This window comes from Balaenoptera borealis, assembly GCF_965194805.1.
Source record: "Balaenoptera borealis genome assembly, chromosome: 18".
In the NCBI taxonomy this organism is placed as follows: Eukaryota; Metazoa; Chordata; class Mammalia; order Artiodactyla; family Balaenopteridae; genus Balaenoptera; species Balaenoptera borealis.
The window spans coordinates 16,858,846-16,880,394 of NC_138877.1; the positions used below are offsets into that span (position 1 = coordinate 16,858,846).

At 41.3% G+C, this 21,549-nt stretch overlaps 1 protein-coding gene across 3 annotated transcripts in view; it reads left to right on the plus strand.

Moving 5' to 3' along the window:
* The window catches only part of NEK5 (NIMA related kinase 5), a gene marked incomplete at its 3' end in the record, with an annotated part of 62,448 nt that overhangs the window by 34,036 nt on the left and 6,863 nt on the right, over window positions 1-21,549 (plus strand). The window contains exons 14-23 of one of the 3 annotated variants that reach the window (XM_082365393.1): window positions 392-508; window positions 1,627-1,713; window positions 3,270-3,362; window positions 5,867-5,947; window positions 6,173-6,241; window positions 7,996-8,122; window positions 12,494-12,631; window positions 13,680-13,817; window positions 18,644-18,742; window positions 21,122-21,233. In XM_082365393.1, coding sequence (XP_082221519.1) covers window positions 392-508; window positions 1,627-1,713; window positions 3,270-3,362; window positions 5,867-5,947; window positions 6,173-6,241; window positions 7,996-8,122; window positions 12,494-12,631; window positions 13,680-13,817; window positions 18,644-18,742; window positions 21,122-21,233 — 1,061 coding nt within the window. Of the gene's footprint in view, window positions 1-391; window positions 509-1,626; window positions 1,714-3,269; window positions 3,363-5,866; window positions 5,948-6,172; window positions 6,242-7,995; window positions 8,123-8,402; window positions 10,277-12,493; window positions 12,632-13,679; window positions 13,818-18,643; window positions 18,743-21,121; window positions 21,238-21,549 lie in introns of those variants that run through there. The other 2 variants (XM_082365394.1, XM_082365395.1) reach the window with 2 other exon arrangements.

The window sequence follows — 21,549 nt, forward strand, 5'->3', positions numbered from 1 at the left end:
TTTGTATTGCTCTTATTTTGAACTGCTCAAAAGTTCTAGTTCTCTTCCCCTACCTAATCTCATGCTCCAGGGGTTGCTAAACTTTTACAGAACTTTGATTTCACAATTATAATTTAGCAGTTCAGAAAATGAATCTAGGTGTCTCACATGGTAGTGTAAAATATTGATTGCTTAGGCTAAACAACACAAATGGTTTTATTTTCTTTACTTTTTAAATGTTTCACACTTACACTAAGAAAATTCTACTGCTCAGTATAAAAAAAAACAAACAAACTCCCAAATACTGAGATTGATGATATAATTATTGTTTAAAGGATGCGGGTCAAGGTCAAATCATAAGATGTTTCCAAAATGCAAGTACGCTTTATAAGTTATTTCATTCTAATAATAGGGTATTCGTCCATCTTCCGCTGAGCCAAATCACAACCAGAGACAAAAGCTAAGAAGTAATGGGGAAGAGCCTGGATTCCAGGAGCTGCAGTTCAGGAGAAATGAAAGGAAGGAACAGGTTAAAAACTGTCTGCTTCCAGGGCTACCGTTGTACTTCTCTCATTGTCTTTTGTACCGTAATGGGGTGTTGCTTTTAGCATCTACGGTGCACCTGAGAGAGCCCGTTACACAAACACTTGTTGGACACAGTGGTGTGACGCACCATGCTGGGGTTCAGGGGAGAGAGAGATGTGTATTTCACCTTCTCAGAGAATGCAGTGTCGATGAGTTCACAAGGCTTTTTACCTCAGATTGATAAAGTAACTGTCCATCCTGAACATTTCTGAAATTTGTATTAGTTCCCTAGGGCTGCCTTACAACAAACCGGGCGGGTTAAAACAACAGAAATTTATTGTCGCACAGTTCTGGAGGCTTGAAGTCCAAAGTCAAGGTGTCAGCAGGGCCACGCTCCCTCTGAAACCTGGAGGGGAATCCTTCTTTGCCTTTTGCTAGCTTCCGGTGGCTGGTCCATGATGTTCAGATGCCCTGGTTTGCAGAGCCACAACTTCAGTCTCTGCCACCGGACATGGCATCCTCCTGGTGTGGCCGTTTTCTTAACAGGACACCTGCCATATGCATTAGGGACCCACTCTGCCCCAGTGTGACCACATCTTAGCTTAACTACTCACATCTGCAATGACACTGTCTCCAAATAAGATCACATTCTGAGGTCCTGGGGCTTAGGACTCCAACGTATCTTTTGGGGGGGGGGACAAAATTCAACCTATAACAGGATTATATATAAAGTAATTGTATGTCAGTAATGCATTTGGGGTTATATATTAAAATGAGATTGTCCCAAGAGGCCGTATCCTCACTGGGGGGAAGTACCACAGCCAAAGTGTAAGGCAGATTATCATTTTTGGGAGCAACAGCTTTTCCCTTACTATATATCACACATTTTGAAATTCATAGACTGTCTTGGGGACTTCCCTGGCGGCCCAGTGGTTAAGACTCTGTGCTTCCACTGCAGGGGGCGCGGGTTCAATCCCTGGTCGGGGAACTACGATCCCGCATGCTGCGAGGCGCGGCCAAAAACAAAAAATAAAATAAAAATAAAATCATAGACTGTCTAGAGATTATTCTGTCAAGTTGTTCGCAAACATTTAACATTTCGGGATTGGGATTGCTTCCCAGGAATACTGGAAGCAGCTAGAAGAAATACGCCAACAGTACCACAATGATGTGAAAGAAATTAGAAAGAAGATGGAGTGTGAACTGGAGGTAAATAAATTCGTTCTTCTAAAGGAAGTGTTGCTCTACTGATTCAGAGCTAACTAAACTAAGCAGGTATTAAAAGTAATGCTCTTCTCATTGAAAAGATAAACTTTATCATGCAAACTTTTTTTTTAAGTAGGAAAACTGTCAGATTTAATGGAAGCCTCACTTTATTATGGTTTACTTGAGGCCACACAAAGTGATGGGGCTGAGAGTCTCAGTTAAGAGTGGCTGTTATTAAAAGTATGGTTGATCATCTTCCCCATGAATCAGTCAATAAGTATTGACTGAGCAGTACTTTACTCCAGAACTGGATTAGATGCAGGAAGTAAGTTCATGCCCGTTGGGTAGGAAAAGAGACGAGCATTTATTGAATTCAGCTATACTGGAATAGTCTCATATGCAGGGGAAAGATTTGAAAGTCCATATAAGGCAACATTTGAGTGCAGTGGAGATGATTTTTGAAAAATTCCTTAAAGGCGCCACCTTGGAAAGTCATTCTTCCAATTCTCAGATCATTGCTTTTTCAGTAGAGCTCCAGATGAGATAGCTGGCCCGTGTCTGGAGACCACAATGCATGAAAAACACCCCCATGTTTAATTAGAAACACCCTCAGTGCCCGGGAATGTTCCTCCTATGACGGGCCGGTGGGCACCAAGACCAGCCGAGGACACAGCTGGCCTCTCGTCTCACACACACTTGAACTACACACTCATTGTGTAGAACCTGCCCACACTACTGAAATTGATCTTTCCCTCTCACCCTGCCCCACCCCTGAGGGCATACAGATGAACTAATATAGGTGAAATGAGCATATGGTACAACTCAATTGTGTGTACTGGGCTCTGAGCTAGAGCTTTCACATACATATCTCCTTTACTTATAACAGAAGTTAAATAACTCATCCAAAGTCACTTAGATATTACAAGGCAGACTAAATAAATATCTGATTCTAAAATGTCTACTCTTTCTAAATAGGTAAATAAATAGTTGGAAAGATATGAAGCAATGATCCAATAAGGCTGAATCTGGTTAAGCCCTGTGAGGGCACGGGAGTGAAGATGAGTGGTGTGAACAGGGGGAGGATTCTTCTGGAAGAAGAGAGATGGGGCCAGAACTGGGTCTGAGAAGAGTAGGATTTGGAGAGGCAGAGCTAAGGAAGAGGGCATCTGAAGGAGCCATGCAAAGCTTCATGGCCAATGCCATGGGAGGGGGCAGGCTGGATGTCCTTCTCCCCAGAGCAGAGGTCTGGTTAGGGGTGGGGAGCCTCGTGCCATCATCAGCCCTGTTTTTAAGACAGGTCTGCGATGGGAAGCCTGCGTCCAGGAAAGATGGACAGCAGACTTTTCTAGAGAGTCCAGGAAAGAAGCACTTGGGGGATACCAGAGGGAGCCATAGAGGAAAGAAGCCATAAGAGAGCTCTCTCCAGCCATGCCCACTGATCCTCCCGAGGCCAGTGTCCTCATTAGATCCCATTCAGGTCTAGCGGGCGACGTTCAGAAAGTGGCCTTCAGAACTGACGCAGAGCCAACCTTGTTGACTGTGTATAATTTATGTTGAAGGAAGACTCAACAATAAGTCATAAAACGTATTTGGTGAAGAAGAGTGACCTGCTCATCCACCAAGAGGCACCTGAGGAGGAAGCACCTGTGCAGGTGATGGTGGTTCTTAGACGATGCTGCGTTTCCCAGGGAGTTCGCTCCAGCCCGCTGTTCCTGCCCCTCCCTGTGCGGTAGAATCATGTGGGAAAGTTTTAAAAAACGGAAACAGGGAATTCCCTGGCAGTCCAGTGGTTAAGACTCCTGTGTTTCCACTGCAGGGGGCACGGGTTTGATCCCTGATAGGGGAACTAAGATCCCACATGCTGCGCAGCGCGGCCCTAAACAAAACAAAACAAAACAATAATGAAAAACCAAACTCAAACACCTGGGCTCCACATGGCCTGGGGTGGGGCCCAGGTATCCCGTTTTCAAGAGCTGGCTGGTGAGTTAGTGCAGCCAAGTTTGAGAACTGCTTGCGGGAACGTTCTCTGATGGTGTTTGAGTCCGAGTCTCAGACGCGTGGGTCTGTGAATCTGATGGTTAATTTCTCTTCTGTTTCAAACTTACCTTTTTGGCATTAATAGGGAACCGGGCAGAGCTGAATTATCAAATGGCTCTCAAAAGACTCTTCTTTTCCTTCTGGGAGGTCTTTCCCCTTCATCTTCAAGGTGCCCCGAGGGCTTGACTGAGGGTAGGTCAGAGGAGCCCATGCTGAGCGAAGGCTGAACAGCCTCCCTGAGTGTTTTGCTTTGTGAAAACCTGGAGACCTTCACAAGAGGCGGTGCCGAGAGCTCTAAAGTGGACTGAGGTTGAATTTTCCACCCAGTGGGGTGGATGGGGCTTAGGGGTCTAATGTAGTTGTATTTTAAGGGAAATAAAGCAATATGACACTTCTCATGCAATTGAGACAACCAGACTACACAATCAAATCAGACAACCAACCTCACAAATATAAGTAAGACACAGAAGTCACGTCTTGTTTCAGAGTGTGTAATATTGCAAGGCAGGAAAACACCCTTCCCAGGGTTGCAGGGCAAACAACTGATAAAAATTCAAACTGACAGATGCGGTGTGTGAAGTACGTAGACGAAGCAGTAATTCTAAGGGGGAGATGATAGGGACCTAATGTAGAATGGTGGAGAGAAAAGAGCATTTATACGCACACACACACACACACACACACACACACACACACACACACACATGGAGACTCATAAGTTTCTGGTTCAGAAGGAATAGTACATTTTACCAAGATGGGGAAGAGTGGGGAGCAAGCTTGTGGGAGCAGGGCACTCAAAACCACTTTGGACGTGTTGAGTCAGGAAGATCTGAGAGATCACATCCCCGCTTTGCTTCCACCTGGAACACGCTTTCCCCAGACCTTCATAAGCCAAGGTCCAACACCATTCCAGGGCTTAAATCAAATGCCATATAGGCTTTTCCTGTATTACTCTCATCCCCTATTCATTTCCTATGCTATTACCCTATTTTATTTTCTTGATAACATTTAACACCTTCTGAAATTATGTCATTAGTTTAACTCATTGATTACCTATCTTACTCCAGTAAAATGTGAGTTCCGTGTCAGCAGGGACCTTCTGGTCACGTTCTGCACCAACCCATTGTGTAGGACAGTATCTGGCCCGTAGTGGGTGCTCAGTATGAAGTTGTGGAATGAATATTAAAGTGAAGATGGTACCAAACAGGCAGCCGAATATGTGAGTCTGAAGCTCAGAGGGGAGGAAAGATCAAACCGGAAGAGACACGTTTAAGAGTCATTGCATAAAGATGGCATTTAAATTAAGAGTCATTGCATAAAGATGGCATTAAATTCGTGAGACCCCTGTGTATTAAGGAAGAGAGGGGCAATCATATGTGCTGTGTGACGGCCCTGAATAACACCTGCTGCTGGATGTGTTAGGAAAACACTGATTGTACTCAGAGACCCTCAGTTGAGTAGGCAGATAACAGACTTGCATATTTTAGAAAGATTTTTCGGCAAATGTTTAAACGCAATTTTGGCATTAAAATAAGTTTATATCATCTAGAAAAAAAAAAAAAAAAAAAGGAAGAGAGGGGCAGAGGGCCCAGGACTGAACGCCGAGAAAGCTCAGGATTTAAAGTTCACCTCTTGACCATTCCTTTGAAATGCTTGCCAGTACTTTTACAGCCTTCTCCTCCTCCTTCAAATTGCCCATCAATTTTTCGAGCCCCCTCCTTCCTTTATACTGTCATGAGCTGTGCACTTTTTTGTTTTCCTGATTAAGATCATAAGCCTCTTAACAGAAGGATCTTATAGTCAAAATTACGTTCTTGAATTAGATTAGTTTGTATTGGACTGTGATAAACATTGTCACATTGTAGCGTTCCACCTGCCCACTGCAATGCCAGTGTTAAATGTATTAATATTTCACGTTAATGGACACTGTGCCCAAGTTGTTAGTGGACTGTTGTTAACTGTCCTTTGCAAAAGGTATGTTTTCATTCTCAAATCAATCATCAGATTCATTCGAGAAATCAAATAATGTAAACAGACCCTGCTGTGAATTCAGGGGGGTTGTGAAAATATAATTGATCAATATTAAATGCTAGATTTTAATTTTTCTCTAAATTTTCAGGATATTGAAAGAGACTTGAAACAAACTGGACTTCAGAACACAAAGGAAAGTAAAATTCCAGAACAAAAACATAAAGCTAAGGTAATAAACATTTTGTCTTAAAGTTTCATTTTAAAAATCTGGCTGGGGATCTGCACCTTGCAATCTGGGTTGCCTCTAGGATTTCACCCCCTACTATTTTATGGAATTGCCTTATTTTGTGATGTTAGACTAATGGTTTTAAGTATCTGTAATGTCAAATTGGGAGTTGTAATTTTAAGGTTTTTATTGGAATGCGAAACAGATTTTTTTCTTGCTTTCTTCTAGAGAGGGGTAAAGTTTGAAATTAATTTAGACAAATGTATTTCTGATGGAGACACCCTCCAAGAGGAAGAGGTATGCCATTAAGTAAAATTCTATTAGTAGGGATGAGAAAATGAGTGTCTTAATAGCATGTTTCATGAACTTTTCCCATAGAGGGTAGGGAGAATTTTCTAAAATCTTCCTAGAAGGATGTCTGGTGTTCAGACAAGTCTTCCAAAGTATTTTTTATCCTTCCATTCTTTTTAAACTTGAGATTATTCCTATAGATGGATTATTCCATTTTAATTTATTGTTCTATTATAAAGGAGCTATTTTCCTCATAATAGTAACTTTTAAATTATAGCCAGATTAAAATAGAAGATATAATATATAGTCAACAACTAATACACTCACCTAAAAAACATGTAAATGAGCAGTTATCCGGAAACCATGCACATTTATTTTAGATCTTGATTGGTTATTGATAACTTTGTACTGGTCTTTGGGTAAATCTCAATTATGCACATGGGCTTGAATTGAAACAGCAATAAATGCATGAATATAGTAAACTCAAAGCTCACTTTATTACTTGATTTCAACATCTTTTTAAATCCCATTTTTTACCAGAGCTGCTAACAAATATCAGAATTAACTGATTTGTGTTTCTGTTTCACCTTCTCCAAGTTTGCCTTTTAAATGACCAAAAGTTAAGTATGGATATGTGTATACATATATATATATATAAATTATATACTCAATTTCTTCCTTTCATGTTTTTTTATTGGCTTGAAACTTTTTTTAATGTTATTTCCTTCAGATTTGTGTGTGTGCATGTGGTGAAGGATTCTTTTTTTTTTTTTTTTAATAGACTTCATGTTTTAGAGTAATTTTAGGTTCATGGCAAAATTTAGCAGAAGGTACAGAGATTTCCCATGGAGCTCCTGCCCCCATCCCCCGGCACATGCAGCTTTCCCTACCATCAACATCGCTCACCAGAGTGGAACAGTCGTTACAATTGATGAACCTCCACTGACACATCATAATCACCCAAAGTACATAGGTTACCTTAGGGTTCACTCATTCTCTGGGTTTTGACAAATGTGTAACGACATGTATCCATCATTATAGAATCATACAGAGTATTTTCACGGCCCTAAAAATCCTCTGTGCTCCACCTATCTTTGAGATTTTTATTAGCCTTTTGCTACAGAGACTTCAGTAGAGTGGTGGTAGTTAGCGCTCACTTGTAACCACTAGGCCTCTAAGTGTCCCGGACGAGGGAGCAGCTCTTGGGACCTGGGACCCGAGGGCTGGTGCATCCACGGTGCTTCTGTGAAGTGAGGCACTGAAGTTGGCCCGCTAGAAAAAAGAATGGACTCCAAACAGTTTTATCTACCAGTTTGTTCATCCTTTGTTATTCTCTGCTTTGATATGCTTGAAATAGAGTGATCATTTTAATTTTAATTATGGAATATTAGGAGCAGTTTCAGGGACCTGATTGGGAATGTTAAAGCTTAAAGCAGGGCATAGATGAGCTAACCTTGAAAGTTCCTTAGAATGGAACTGCAGGAGAATAAGACTGAAGGCAGGAAGTCTGCATCAGATTAGCTGCCATGTGATCAGTGCTTGTCACTGTTGACAGGGAGAAGAAACGAACACATTCCTGCTTCTATCATGTTCCAACACAGTTCTAGTTTTAAAACCCTACTGACTCATGTAATAAACATACATTGAATACTTACTGCATACCTCGGTAAATGTTATTACTGGGAGCATGAAATAATTTTCAAACTTTTTTCCCCCCAAATATGGCTTATTTCTCATGAAACACCATGAAATTGCTTTAGGCAATGGATATACTGAGTGAAACTTTGACCTTTGAGGACGGCATTAAGTTTAAGGAATATAAATGTATAAAGGAGCATGAAGATTATACAGACAAAGCATTTGAAGAACTCTGTTGCCTGGAAGCAGGTATGTGTCCCTTCAAAGCTGCAGATGAGAAGGAACCCTTTTATTGGCAGTCATCTCGAATGCTCTCCTCCTCACTCGTCTCCCGTGATTTGACTGTCCCCTGCCCCCCCCACCTCACCCTGAACTGGACGGAGACCTGGCCCCTCTGACTCTGCCCACCCCAGGGGTCACAGCCCCTGGGACCCACCCTCCTCTCGGCTCCACACCGTCTCCTGGGGGCAGTTTCACCTGCTCTCTCAGCTTCCGGTCCTCCCGGCCCACACTCGTCCATCTTTCTCAGGATCTCCTGGATGGCTCCATGGACAAGTCCCACTAGCATCTCAGCCTCGGCGTGTGGACAATCCAGCTTCTGCGCCCTTTCTTCCCAGGGAGCCTTTATTTCCGGTGATGCCCTCACCAGGCCGACAGTCCTGCTGTCATGCCTGGGGTGGTTTCTACTCTGAGATGTCCCTGAGTCTTCTCCTCTTTCATCCCCTCTGCCCTGTCCTGTCTCAGCGGGGCGTGTGCCAGGAAACACATGGGCTTTGCAGACCGTAGGGAGTTCGAATCCCAGCTGGTGCTGCCACTTTCTGTGTGTGCCCTTTCACAAGTTACTTCAGATCTCTGAATCTCAGTTTCCTCTTAAGAGCGAGGAGAATAGTACTTGCCACCTAGGCTTATTGTGAGGACTAAAGTGAAAATTGATATATTAGGTGCTTAATTTAATATATGCTCTTCCCTTAATTTTCCCTTTCCCTTCCCCTCACTGAATTGCTTTAGTCTCCTATGCGTCCTCCCTTTCTCTAGTATTTCCCCTTCATTCTGTAAGTAATTGCTACAGTCATCCTGTCATATTATTATTCTACTCAAATTTTGTTTTGATAATGCCTGTAGGATACAGTCTTTTGCACATAGTATCACATTTAACACTGCGTGGCGTGATCCTGTGGTGACCCCCCCCCTTTCCTGCCCCATCACCCCCTCTCTCTTTCCACAGATGATGGGATCCACACAGCCTGCTGGAGCCCCATCTTCCCTTGCAGCTATGTGAGCATTCACACACCCTGGCTCGCCTCAGTTTCCTCTTCCTAGAATCATACACTTTGCCTCATTTCTACCCGGAAAAATCTTTATTCAATTCAGCAGGCATCTTGTGGAGAATCTCCCTTCTGCCAGACTGTGCTAGGTGGGAGGGGCCTCAGAGATGAATGAAACCTGGGTCTGCCCTCAGAATCACAGAATTGTCATGAGCCAAAGAAAGGAAACCCAAAACATGCTTTCTGAGCCCCAATACTAATCATTGTTCGAGTGCCAGCTGGCTGGAGAGTCAGGGGGTGCCTCTCCTACAGAGCGTGGCATACCAGGGAGCTTGGGCTTTATCCTGTGTGGCGACTTTCAATCAAAGGGAATTAAATGTTATTTGTGATGGAGAAAGGTCATGCTGGCTGCCATGTGAAGGATGCGTGGGGGGGCAGGACTGAGGGCAGGAGACTGGTCCAGGTGGGAAATGACAGGTGCACAGGGCAGGCCAGTGCAGTGACAAGAGACACCAGGTGTGAACTGCTGAGTGTGGGGACTGAGGAGGAGAAGAGGGTCCCAGTCTTCTAATTCAGATGGACGAGGCTATCACCAGCCAAACAGGTGCATACATCACGCAGAGGGAGGTCAGTAGAGATAATGTAATGGTTTAAATTTGTAACATATTGAGTTTAGGTCTTTCTGAGCACCAGCTGGAGGTGTTTAGAAGGTGCTAGCTGAGTAAGACCAAAGCTCTGGGGCAAATCAGGGCTTCCTTAGCATATGCACAGTATGTCAGCCTTGATGGTGGTGGAAAACACCTAGGCACGGGGACTGGAGCGAGAAGGAAATGGAGCTTAGGACAGGTGCTTGTATTGTTTAAACAAGTTTTGGGAGAATCAGAAGAGAGTGACGCCAAAGAAGGAGAGAAGGTTCTGGATGGAGCCTCAGGGCTTGGCAGTATCAACTGGAAGAGAAAGACCAAGTGAGGCAGGTTGAGTAACAGCCCACAGGGTTTGGTTATCAAGGGCCCTGAGTGGCCTCAGTGTGAGCAATTCCAGCGAAAAGGATGAAATCAAAAGTTATTCTTTGCATGAGTTCTCTGGGAAGAGAAGAGAGTGGATTATAAGTCTCAAAAGACATGGCTGCTTTTTTTTAGATTTTCTTAAAAAAACACTTCATTAGTTTGATGCTGAAAACGGTCTCTTAATTTAAACTGGGCTCCCGTAATTACTATTCAGGCTGAACAATTTCCCATATGTTTATTGACATCTGTATTTCTCTTGTGAATTATGTGCTCACATCCTTTATCCATTTTTCTACTGAAAATGGCATTTTTTTTTTCTTTATAAGACTCATTTAAACTGAACCTTTGCCTGAAGTACGTATTGCAAATAGTTTTCCCAGTTGGTCTTTAGATCTCATTTGTAGTAACAACAGCAAATATGTGTGAGTGTGTGTGTGTGTGTGTGTGTGTACATATAACTTGAGAATTAACTTTACAAGAATCGTGCAGAGCATATGAAGGAAACTATAAAACCTTACTGAGGTATTTAAAGATTATTTGAATAAATGTAGAGAAATAACACTGTTATATATTGGAAATATTCATTCCAAATAAATATATGGATTTTTGGCAATTTCAATCAAAAGCACAATAGGATTTTTTTCTGGTGTGAGGAGATCTTGGAGATTCTTAACTAGCCAAAAAATTTAGAAAAGAAGAGCATTGAGGGGCACTTGCCCTTCCAAATATCAAACTGTATTATATAAATTATAGTCATTAAAACAATGTGATACTAGCACCAGAATAAAAAAAGTAATGAAAAAAGAGAAAGTTTAGAAACAAACTCTAGTATGTATCATAATTTAGCATATGCTAAAAGTCACATCATAGGTCAATGGGAAAAGAAAGAATTACTCAAATAAATGCTCTAGGACCAACTGGTTAACAATTTGGGGGAAATTGTGAAATCAGACCCTATATAATGATACAACAAAACAAATTCCAAAATAAAATCAAAGAGTTTATATGTAAAAAAATGAAGTTATATATCAGAAAATAAAATGAAAGAAAATATAGGTGAGTATTTTTTTTGGCTAGGGAAGAATTAGCTATTCAAAATACATAGGAAAAAAATCGCAGAATAAATTAGTAATAGATTCAGCTTTCACAATGAAAGCCTTTGGTAAAGAAAATATTATAATACTAGCCCCTAGAATTGTCATTTTCAGTAGTTTACCTAGGGAAAATAATCATAAATGTCAAAAAAATTAACTACAAATGAGTTCATTAAAGTGTTGTCTATAATAGTAAAAAATTCTAGCAATCTAAAAATCCAGCAAAAAAGAATTAGTTAAATTATAATATATCCATGAAACAGAATACCATGTTTGCTTTAAAATGGTGGTGTAGAACAATATTTAATAATACAGATATGGTATGTTGCTAATTGAAAAGAACAAGTTATAAAAGGGTGTGTAATATTTGGCCCATTTTTTGTTTCAAAACGAAGCAGAAACTATATGCAAGAAGGAAATTTTGAAATTTTAAGTCTCTGGAGAGTGGGATTGTGGTAATGTTTGTTTCCTTCTTCTTATCTGATCTCCAGATTTCCTATAATGAAACATACTAATAAATAAAGAAAATGATAACACAAGTTATTTTTTAAATTAAGGTAATGGAACAGTTGCATTTCCGTGGAAACTGACTAAAGTTCACGTAAATGCCTCAAGAATTTGTCCATTCATGCCGTTAATATTTCTTTAACGTTAAATATATTGGCTAGTCAGTCAAATGTTAACAATAAAAGTGAAACAATTTTAAACCTGTTTATAATTGCAGTCTTATAAGTTATGATCTATCTATGTCTTAGTCCATTCAGGCCACTGTAACAAAATACCGTAAACTGGGAGACTTATAAACAATATTTGTTTTGCACAGTTCTGGAGGCTGGAAAGTCCAAGATCATGATGCTGGCAGATTCAGGGTCTGGTGAGGGCCCGATTCCATCTTTTTGCTGTGTCCTCACTTAGCGGAAAAGATGAGGGAGCTCTCTGAGGTCTGTTTCATAGGAGCATTAATCCTATTCATGAGGCTCCACCCTCATGACCTAATCACCTCCCCACAGCCCCTCCTCCTAATACCGTCACACTGGGCATTAAGTTTCAACATATGAATTCGGGGGGGGGGGGGCATGTAAACATTCGGTCCATAGCAATCTGTATTAGATTGAGGGTGGTGATTTCTCTGCTTTTGAAGGTACCAGCTGATGGACTCCAGGTTTCCTAAGAACTATTTCTTGCAGTTAGTCACACTTGGACTGCTTTGAGGTCAACGAGTTATTTCCTTACACCCAGGGTTGTTCATTCCAGATGCTGCCGCTGCAGAGGACAGGAGACAGTGGGATGCTGGGCCTCCTCAGACTCTGCTACAGATGATGGCCGCGGCCGACGTCACCTCCACCGGCTCCACTGTGCCTGAGGGTGAGGCTGACATCAGTGGCACAAATTGTCAGCAAGAGGAGAGCGAGGCCCCAAAGGCAGCTGTGTTCACCCCAAATGCTAGCGCTCACCCTGACTTGACAGTTCTCAGTTTTCAGTACAATCCCGATAGATTTGTATTAAATACCTTTCAAAGATATTGTTTTGGTCTCTCCCCTACCTCTGCGGAGACTTGCCTACTAATTATTCTAGACAATTGGCCACTGTAGCTATGAGAATGTAAAGGAAGAAAGATCCAGGTTCCCACCTTCCTCCCAAGGAGAGACAGGTGGCTTCATTTGCCTTCCCGTGCTAGCCTAATAACTCCCTTGCAGTTTCTTAGAGGGTCGTTTTTTCCTCAGTAACATCAGAACTGAAATATTAGCTGTCCCACAAGATTTAGAGAGTCAGTGCAGAGATATATATCAAATTGCTTTGTAAACCAACGTGCTATTTCCATGTTAGCAGTGTTTAGGATATGATGATATTTTCAACCTAAATTCCTTCATTTTCATTTGGGCTTCTGGCATAGTCTTTCCTTAGCAGAGAGTCCCAGCAATATCTGGGTGTGATCTTACAGGTGGTGGAGATTTTTATTGCCTATTTCCTATGTTCTTCTTGATAACATGGGGCTGGGGGAGAGCTAAAATTTATACCCATCTTATAAGTTGAAGTCTGTAAGTATATCACTGATATTAGTAATTAAAAGTGTGTGAATTGACCCATATTTATACTATTACAAAATATATTGCATATCATCAAATTTACAAGAAAGGGCTTGCGAACATAATACAATTTAATCCATCCTAAGCCAACGAGACAGTAAGAGGGGAAACCTAATTTAAAATAAATAGAATAGAAATGTCAACATACCAAAACAGCCAGTTTACGGGGCAAAAAATGACTCTCCTGCCCAACAGTACATGATAATATTGTCGCTAAACTTTTCTGTATCTCAGCTTCCTTGCTAATAAAATGAGGGGTGGGATTAGGTTACCTCCAAGGATCTCACATTCTGTCATTTTATAAAAACTCAAATGAAGCATTTTTAGTTTCAATAATCCAGGCTCCTTTTCAGACGGCCGAGTGATTGTGATTGAAGGCATTCCAGAAAACAGGAAACAGTGGCGGCTTGAAACACCGGGAACTTTAATGAGGGTTTTGACAGCAGCACATCTAGCAAGTAGCTCATCTTCTGCCAACGATGGAGAATTTGGTGTGTAGTTTACTTTTAAGAACATAATCAGTCCCCTGTGGAATTTTGTCAGATGTGTAAATGCAGAATGGGGATAAAAATAGCCTGGAGAGAGAATTGGGAGGGTGTCTAAGCCTTTTCAGAAGCTGATTTGCTTTGTCCAAGCCTGTTCCAAATGCCATTAACAAAAGACTTGAACTTCAGAGAAAAGTAGGATATTTTCTGTAATGTGATGGGTTGACAAGTGATGAAATGTTAGGTAGGAAGGACCAGTGGATTTGTAGGTGATGAGATAGTGCTTGGTGCTGCCTCACGGAGTCCGTTTATTCTGACAGCTCTTCAGCAGACTCAAATTACCATCCTGTGGGCTGTAAAATACATCTTAATACAGTTTTTTTGGCTTTGGGTTTTTCTTGCCTCCAATGTTTAGCAAGATTATGCTGCTGTGGACTTTAAGGGGAACCAACCGTTACTTTCTAAAGTTCGAGGGAATTCCTACCACAGTGGGGATTTGGTCCTCCACTGTGTGTGCAGGTGTAAACTGCTACGAGCAAAGCCATTTGGGGCAGGCAGGTATCAAACAAAGAACACCTGCGCAGGGGCGCGGTTTCAGGGCTGGGGTTGCGGAGAGGCGAGACTGAGGCGGGGCGGAGGCCTGGTTAGAAACCTGATAGTGATGGAGGCGGATGCGTGGTTACAAAGTTAAAGAACAACACTGAGAATAATGCAAGAGTCGTACCCGACTGTTTCTGAAGAGTGAGTCTGCCAGTTTGTGAAGCTCAAGAAAAGGGGAATCTTTGTGAAATGTGAGTCTTAAAGAATGGACAGCATTTTATTGAGGAAAGAATATTTCAGGTGAGGAGAACTTGCAGATCCACAGGCCTGAGAGACGGAGAAAGACGGTATGATTAAAATCTAGGCGTCAGAGAAGGGACCAGAGTCCCTGAGTAGATGAAGTCCTTCGGTGTTATTACTTATCTCAGCTGCCACACTTAAAACTCAAGGCGGGGGTAGCAGTGAAGTGGGGAGAGAGAGAGAAAATGCATCCCTGCCTTCAGGGCTCTCTTTCAAGTACCTTCAAACCACAGACGGCAGTGTGATTGCATGTCTGCTCTCTCCCCTTCTATCCTGGGATAGAAACATCATCTGTAAGGATGGGGCTGGGGGCCGGTGGGGAAGAAGTTTTGGGCTGGTCTGGCTTGGCCTGGAGGCCAAGGGCTGGGGCCACAGACCGGGTAGGAGGGGGGGACGCCCATCTTTCAGGACACTGCGAAGGTGACATACTGGTTGCTATGATGTGTCTTCTTGGGTTTGTTCCTGTGCTTCTTGGAGAGAGTCATAGAAAACTTCATTTGATCTTGCATACCAAATTAATTAATTCATGAACTTACTTCATTTTCGAATGGATGGCTTTACATTAGGCATATATGAGTAATTTAACAAGTGGGATTAAACATAGGAACTTGCCTCCAAGGGTAGCATTCAAAGCAAAATGTAGGTATTTTCTTTTGCAACCTGCTAAGGGTGCAGGCATCCCCTCCCCCCCCAGCTGTGCTTTCTCTGCTCTTTCAGCCTCTAACTCTGTTGTTGGCCTCACCCCATCTTTCCTATCCCTGTAGCAAGCTTGACTTCCTGTCTCTGGTCATCTCTTCTTTCTTTACCTCTCCCTCTGCACCCCTGCCAGATAATCCTAAAAATCCTTTTAAATCCTGCACAAGATTCTCCCTTACCCTCAGGATAAAATCCAGACTCTGCAGACTCTAAGTGCCTTAAAGATCGGATGGCCTCTCCCAGCACCAGAGCTGCTAGCACTTCTCCATCAGCAAATATTTCTCCCTCAGTTTAGAAAGGTGAGTCTTTCTAAAGACTCCTCCCTTTGCCAAAGTAATTCCTCCTGTAAGATTTCACTCTGATGCAACCTCCGGGCCATTTCTGATGTTTTATCAGCAGATACCCTTCCCTCCCTGCTTTTCGCTCTATTGCCGGACAGGGCTTTACAAAGGTGTCTGGAATATAGGAGATTCTTAATCAGTTAATAATTGGAATGAATGAATGGAAGAGCCTGTAACTTGATTGACATGCTTCCCTTTAATCCAAAAAATTCTAATAAGCTTTCTGTAAATCCTCAAGTTTGTCTACGGTCTCTCTGTCTTTTCTCTGTTAGTCGCCTCTGACAATTTCACATTAATTCAGTCTCATACTCAAATTCGTTCACACTCAAATATTGGTTAAGTGCATGGAAGACATTTCCTTATTATGTTTATCATTTAAATTCAGGCCATAAAAAGATGCAGTAGCAATTTTATTTGAAATTTTAGTGATTGCTATGAAAAACCTGGATCTCAAACTACTGCCTGTGTACCACTGACAAGGAACCACTGATTTTTTTGTTTGTTTGTTTTTATAAATTTATTTATTTTTGGCTGCATTGGGTCTTCGTTGCTGTACGCGGGCTTTCTCTAGTTGGCGGCGAGTGGGGGCTACGCTTCGTTGTGGTGCGCGGCCTTCTCATTGTGGTGGCTTCTCTTGTTGTGGAGTATGGGCTCTAGGTGGGCAGGCTTCATCAGTAGTTGCAGCTCGCGGGCTCAGTAGTTGTGGCTCATGGGCCCTAGAGCTCAGGCTCAGTAGTTGGGGCGCACGGGCCCAGCTGCTCCACGGTATGTGGGACCCTCCGGGACCAGGGCTCGAACCCATGTCCCCTGCATTGGCAGGCGGATTTTTAACCACTGCGACACCAGGGAAGCCTGGAACCACTGTTTTTTATTTTTGTTTTTGTCTTTTTGGGGATTGAAACACCTCCCTGCCATGGAAGCCCGAGTCTTAACACTGGACCATCAGGAAGTCCCCCAGGAACCACTGTTTTAAACGCCTGAGAAAACATCAGGGCACGTCTCCTTTGCATTCCTCTAAGTTTGGTTTCCCTGCTTGATATCCCACAAGACACTGTAATTCTCTGATCATAAAAGTGAAGTTCACTTTAGTTTCCTGTTTAATGTCTTTCTTCCTCACTAGACTATAAGCTTCTGAGAGCTTTGTCTTGATTACCACCCCAGTCGGCCTCTCCGTCCCTAGCGCCTGGTATAAAGCCCAGAACTTAGTAAGTCACCATGTCTTTGTGAATGAAAATACAGCCATAGCGCATTTTTACTGTCACTTTATGTAAAGGCGTGGGATTGCCAATATTTGTATTGCTATCAAATTGGATAAGGACATTACAATGCTAATTATTCTTACAGCTCTGTGGAGTCTTTGTAAAGACTTTCTGCATGTGTAAATTTTAGTAACTTTGATTACAGGTGTAATAGACACAATTTATAAAGGCATTTAAGGATTCGTTGTCGTACATTTAAGCACAATTCATACATCGTTCGTCAGTCTTTAGCTTAAATATCCAACTCCTTGAAAATAAATTCCTTTGATGTTTCTAGCTCTAAATTCCATTTGAAAATGAGGGTTTGGGCTTTCCTGGCGGCGCAGTGGTTAAGAATCCACCTGCCAATGCAGGGGACACGGGTTCGAGCCCCGGTCCGGGAAGATCCCACATGCCGTGGAGCAACTAAGCCCGTGCGCCACAACTACTGAGGCTGCACTCTAGAAATCGTGAGCCACAACTAGTGAGCCCGTGCGCCACAACTACTGAGCCCACATGCCACAACTACTGAAGCCTGCCCACCTAGAGCCCGTGCTCCACAACAAGAGAAGCCACTGTAATGAGAAGCCCGTGCACTGCAACGAAGAGTAGCCCCAGCTCTCCGCCACTAGAGAAAGCCCGCGTGCAGCAACGAAGACCCAATGCAAAAATAAATAAATAAATAAAAATGAGGGTTTATCAAGTACATGTTTAATTTGTGCTAATTTTAAAAAGTTTGAAATAGCAAGATTTTACAAAATCCTTTTAAATGAATCTAACTAGTAAGAGTGACACTCTTTCAAAGAGAAGTATTTTTTTTACATGTGCATAATTAATTCAGGTCAGTAATTTTGTTTATAGTTTAACCACTCCAAGGGAATCCTTGGTGGGAAGGTAACCTCTATTTTTCTAGTGTAAGTTTTCAGGCCACATAGTTGCCTTGGTAACATCATAGTTGCACATCCTGATAACAGATGATTTACATTTCTGTAGTTAGCCTTTCATTCTTTCTTCTATCCTGTTAAACAAAAATAAGAGCCTCTCAAAATTGTCTTCCTAAGACAGGAAAATAAAAACTATCAGATTCCCACACCAGGAGGAATACTCTGGCTTGCTTTTAATTAGCCAGACTACCTCATAGATGAGATATATCAATCTATTTCATTTATTTAATGCACTCTAGGAAGTAACATGGGCTATGATTTGGGATGAAATATGTTGATTTAAATAGGTAAATGTAAGTGTGGTGAGATTTCTACTTGTGTGTACATGAGTAGTCATGTAACAGTTTACCCAAAAAAATAAAAAAATTAAAAAAGCCACACTTTGCTCTTAATTCCACCTTTGGAGGATAGTTCCTATTTTTAATCCCACTTGCTAACAGAAGGTAGGGATTTTTTTTTTCCTGGAGACTAAAGTGAAATACTCTTTAGACACCTAGGAACCAGATGGTTGTACAGTTTGTGTGGGAAAGTTATGTTGGTAGATTACAAACATGAGCACTGTCCTTCACTCTTCCCTGTATCCATGCCCTTTGCAGTATGACTTTGCAGCTCCTCCATCATTAAATGTTTTTCTTCCCCTCTTCCCTTGAGTCTTGACTGGCCTTGTGATTTGCTTAGGCCAGTAGAATGCAGCAGAAGTGATGGTGTGGCAAATCTGAGTATTTAAGGAGCTTCTGCTCTTTCTTTTGGAATCCTGTCCATCTCTCAACTAGCTCCAGTTGCCCTGCTGGAAAATGAGGGACCGTGTGGAACAGAGAGACAAGCCATCCCAAGTGGAGCCATGCTAGACCAGCCAACCTCCAGGTGGCCAGGCAAGTGACTGCAGATGCCATGAGGGGCCCAGCTGAGACTGGAAGAGCCGACCAGCTGAGCCCAGCCCAAATCGCCCAACTACAGAACTGTGACCTATATAAATGGTTACTGTTTTAAGCCACTAAGTTATGTGGTGGTTTATTATTCTGGAAAGCTAACTATTGTAGACATACTTAGCAAAATTCCTAAAGTGGTAGTTGAAAGTAGGCTAGCTCTACATAATTTTAAAGCCAACTTAAGAAACCAGCATTTTTAACTCTCCGTGAATTCTTTTAGTTCTTTTGTGGATTCTTTTAAGAAAATCTGTCTCAACAATGTTCTTGATTGCACCAAGGTTGAAATTTTGTAGGGAAAAAACCAGACATCATTGACAAGCATATGAAAAGATGCTCAACATCATTAATCATCAGTAAATTTAAATCAAAACCACAAAGAGCTATCATCTCACACTCATTCGATGGCCACCATAAAAAAAAACCCAAAAAACAAAAACCCCAGAAAATAACAAGTATGTGGAATAATTGGAACCCTTATGCACCACTGGTAGAATTGTAAAATAGTGCAGCCATTATGGAAAATGGTATGGCAGTTCCTTAAAAAATTTAAAATAGAACTACCTGATCCAGCAATCCTTCTTCTGGGTATATATACAAAAAAATTGAAAACAAGATCTCAAAGAGATGTTTTTGCGCACCCATGTTCAATGCACCATTATTCACAATAGCTAAGATGTGGAAGCAACCTAAATGTTCATCAGTGGATGAATGGATAAAGAAAATGTGGTATATACATACAATAGATTATTATTCAGTGTTAAAAAAAAGAAAGAAATCCTGTCACAAGCTATAACATGGATGAACCTTGAGGACATTATGCTAAGTGAAATAAGCCAGTCTTGAAAGAGAAATACTGCAAGATTCCACTTAGGTGAGGTATTTACAGGAGTCAAATTCTTAGAAAGTATAATGGTGATTTCCAGGGGCTGGGGAGAGGGGGATATAGGGAGTTGTTTTTCAATGGGAGTAGAGTTTCAGTCATGCAAGATGAAAAAGTTCTAGAGAGCTGCTGTACAACAATGTGCATATAGTTAACAATACTGTACTGTACACTTGGAAATTGTTAAGAGGGTGAATTTGTTATTTTTTCTTTTACCACAAACAAACAAAAAACCTCAGACATCATTGACTCAAAAAGTAATTCAGAATTCCTTGATTGTCTCATGAATTGTTTTATTATGGCCTCTTTGAATTGGGATCCAAAAAAATTTGATTGATATGTTAAAAAAAATAACAATTCAGAGGAGTAATACTGTGAATGTGAGGAATTTTAGTTATACCTTATCCAATTTTTTTCACTTATATTTTCACTTTTATGAATATACAAGAGTGATATAAGATTAAAAATGTATGCTTAGGGAGGACTAAAAGAGTTCTTATAGTAATTTATATTTATAAAATATAAATTCTAAGGGCTAAGAAAACATCGTGCCATTTTATTGGGAACATTTTCTTTGCTATTGGTGTATAAAATATGTGCATCTCATAATCACTGGAATCTTAGAGTTGTTGAGGGGATGCTGCTTTCTATAAAGAAATTAAGTATTGTACTATCTTCATTCTGATTTTTTTTCCCAAGAGAAAAAAAGTACATTTTTTAAAAAAATTTTAATTTTTAAAAGTCTGGCTTACCTCATTCTTTTTTTAATGTTTGCAAAGTATTTAATAGTATGTGGGCTTTATTTGAAATCACAAGAGTCAAGATTTTTTTTTTTTGGCTGTGCCGTGGGGCTTGCAGGGTCTTAGTTCCCCAACCAGAGATTGAACCCACACCCTTGGCAGTGAAGGCACGGAGTCCTAACCACTGGACCGCCAGGGAATTCCCAAAAAGTACATTTTAAATAACAACAATTAATTCACCCCCTCACCTCCTTCCTCCCCTCACCAAAAAAGATAAAGTTGTGGGTGTGTGCTTTGGGTTTTCTTTGCAGACATCAGTGATTAACCGTAACCATAAACTGAATACTGTGTATAAAAACAGCGAAGAATGAGGGTAGTGCAATAATGTTGGAAAGTCTTAAGTTTTTACAAGATTTTCTTAAATTTTCTATACAATCAAAGCATCTACTCCCAAAGTGGGATTATTTTGTCTCCTCATCTCTGATCCTTATTCCTCTTACTTCTTTCTCTTGTGTTGCCTACTACCTTCAGTACAATGCGGAATAGTTGGTGTCAGTTGTCACCTGTCTATTCTCTGTTTTAATGGAAATTATTCAAAGGTTTTACCATTGTGGTTGATGTTCAATATAGGATTTTTGGTATATGTCCCTCTCGAGATGTATAGGCTGGGATGCTTTAATCTCTCTTTCTGTCATTTAACAGTGGGACCATTAAAACAATGGCTTCCTAAAGAAGATGAGGGGAAGGTAGAAGTGGCCTCTGACATCGAAGTAGATGAAGAACAACCAGAACCAAGATCTGATGATGATGATACGTAAGTAGGTCATACCTAGATGCCTAAATGAAGCACGGGATATAGTAAAAATGGTAAAAAGTTAAAGTGCTGTTGTTGAGGCATAGAATATAGCCTCAAAGACCCAGCTAAGGAGACCAAGTTTTCCTATATACATGGGTTTGTCTCTGGGTTCTCCATTCTTTTCCAATGGCTTTGCTTTCCCTTTCTGCATCAGTGATATTCTGTCAGTTACTATGGCTTTATTGTACCTTTTGATGTCTGGTATGGCTAGTCCTCACAACTTCCTCTAGTCTCCATATAATTTTCTTCAAAATTATCTTTGCTGTTGCTTTTT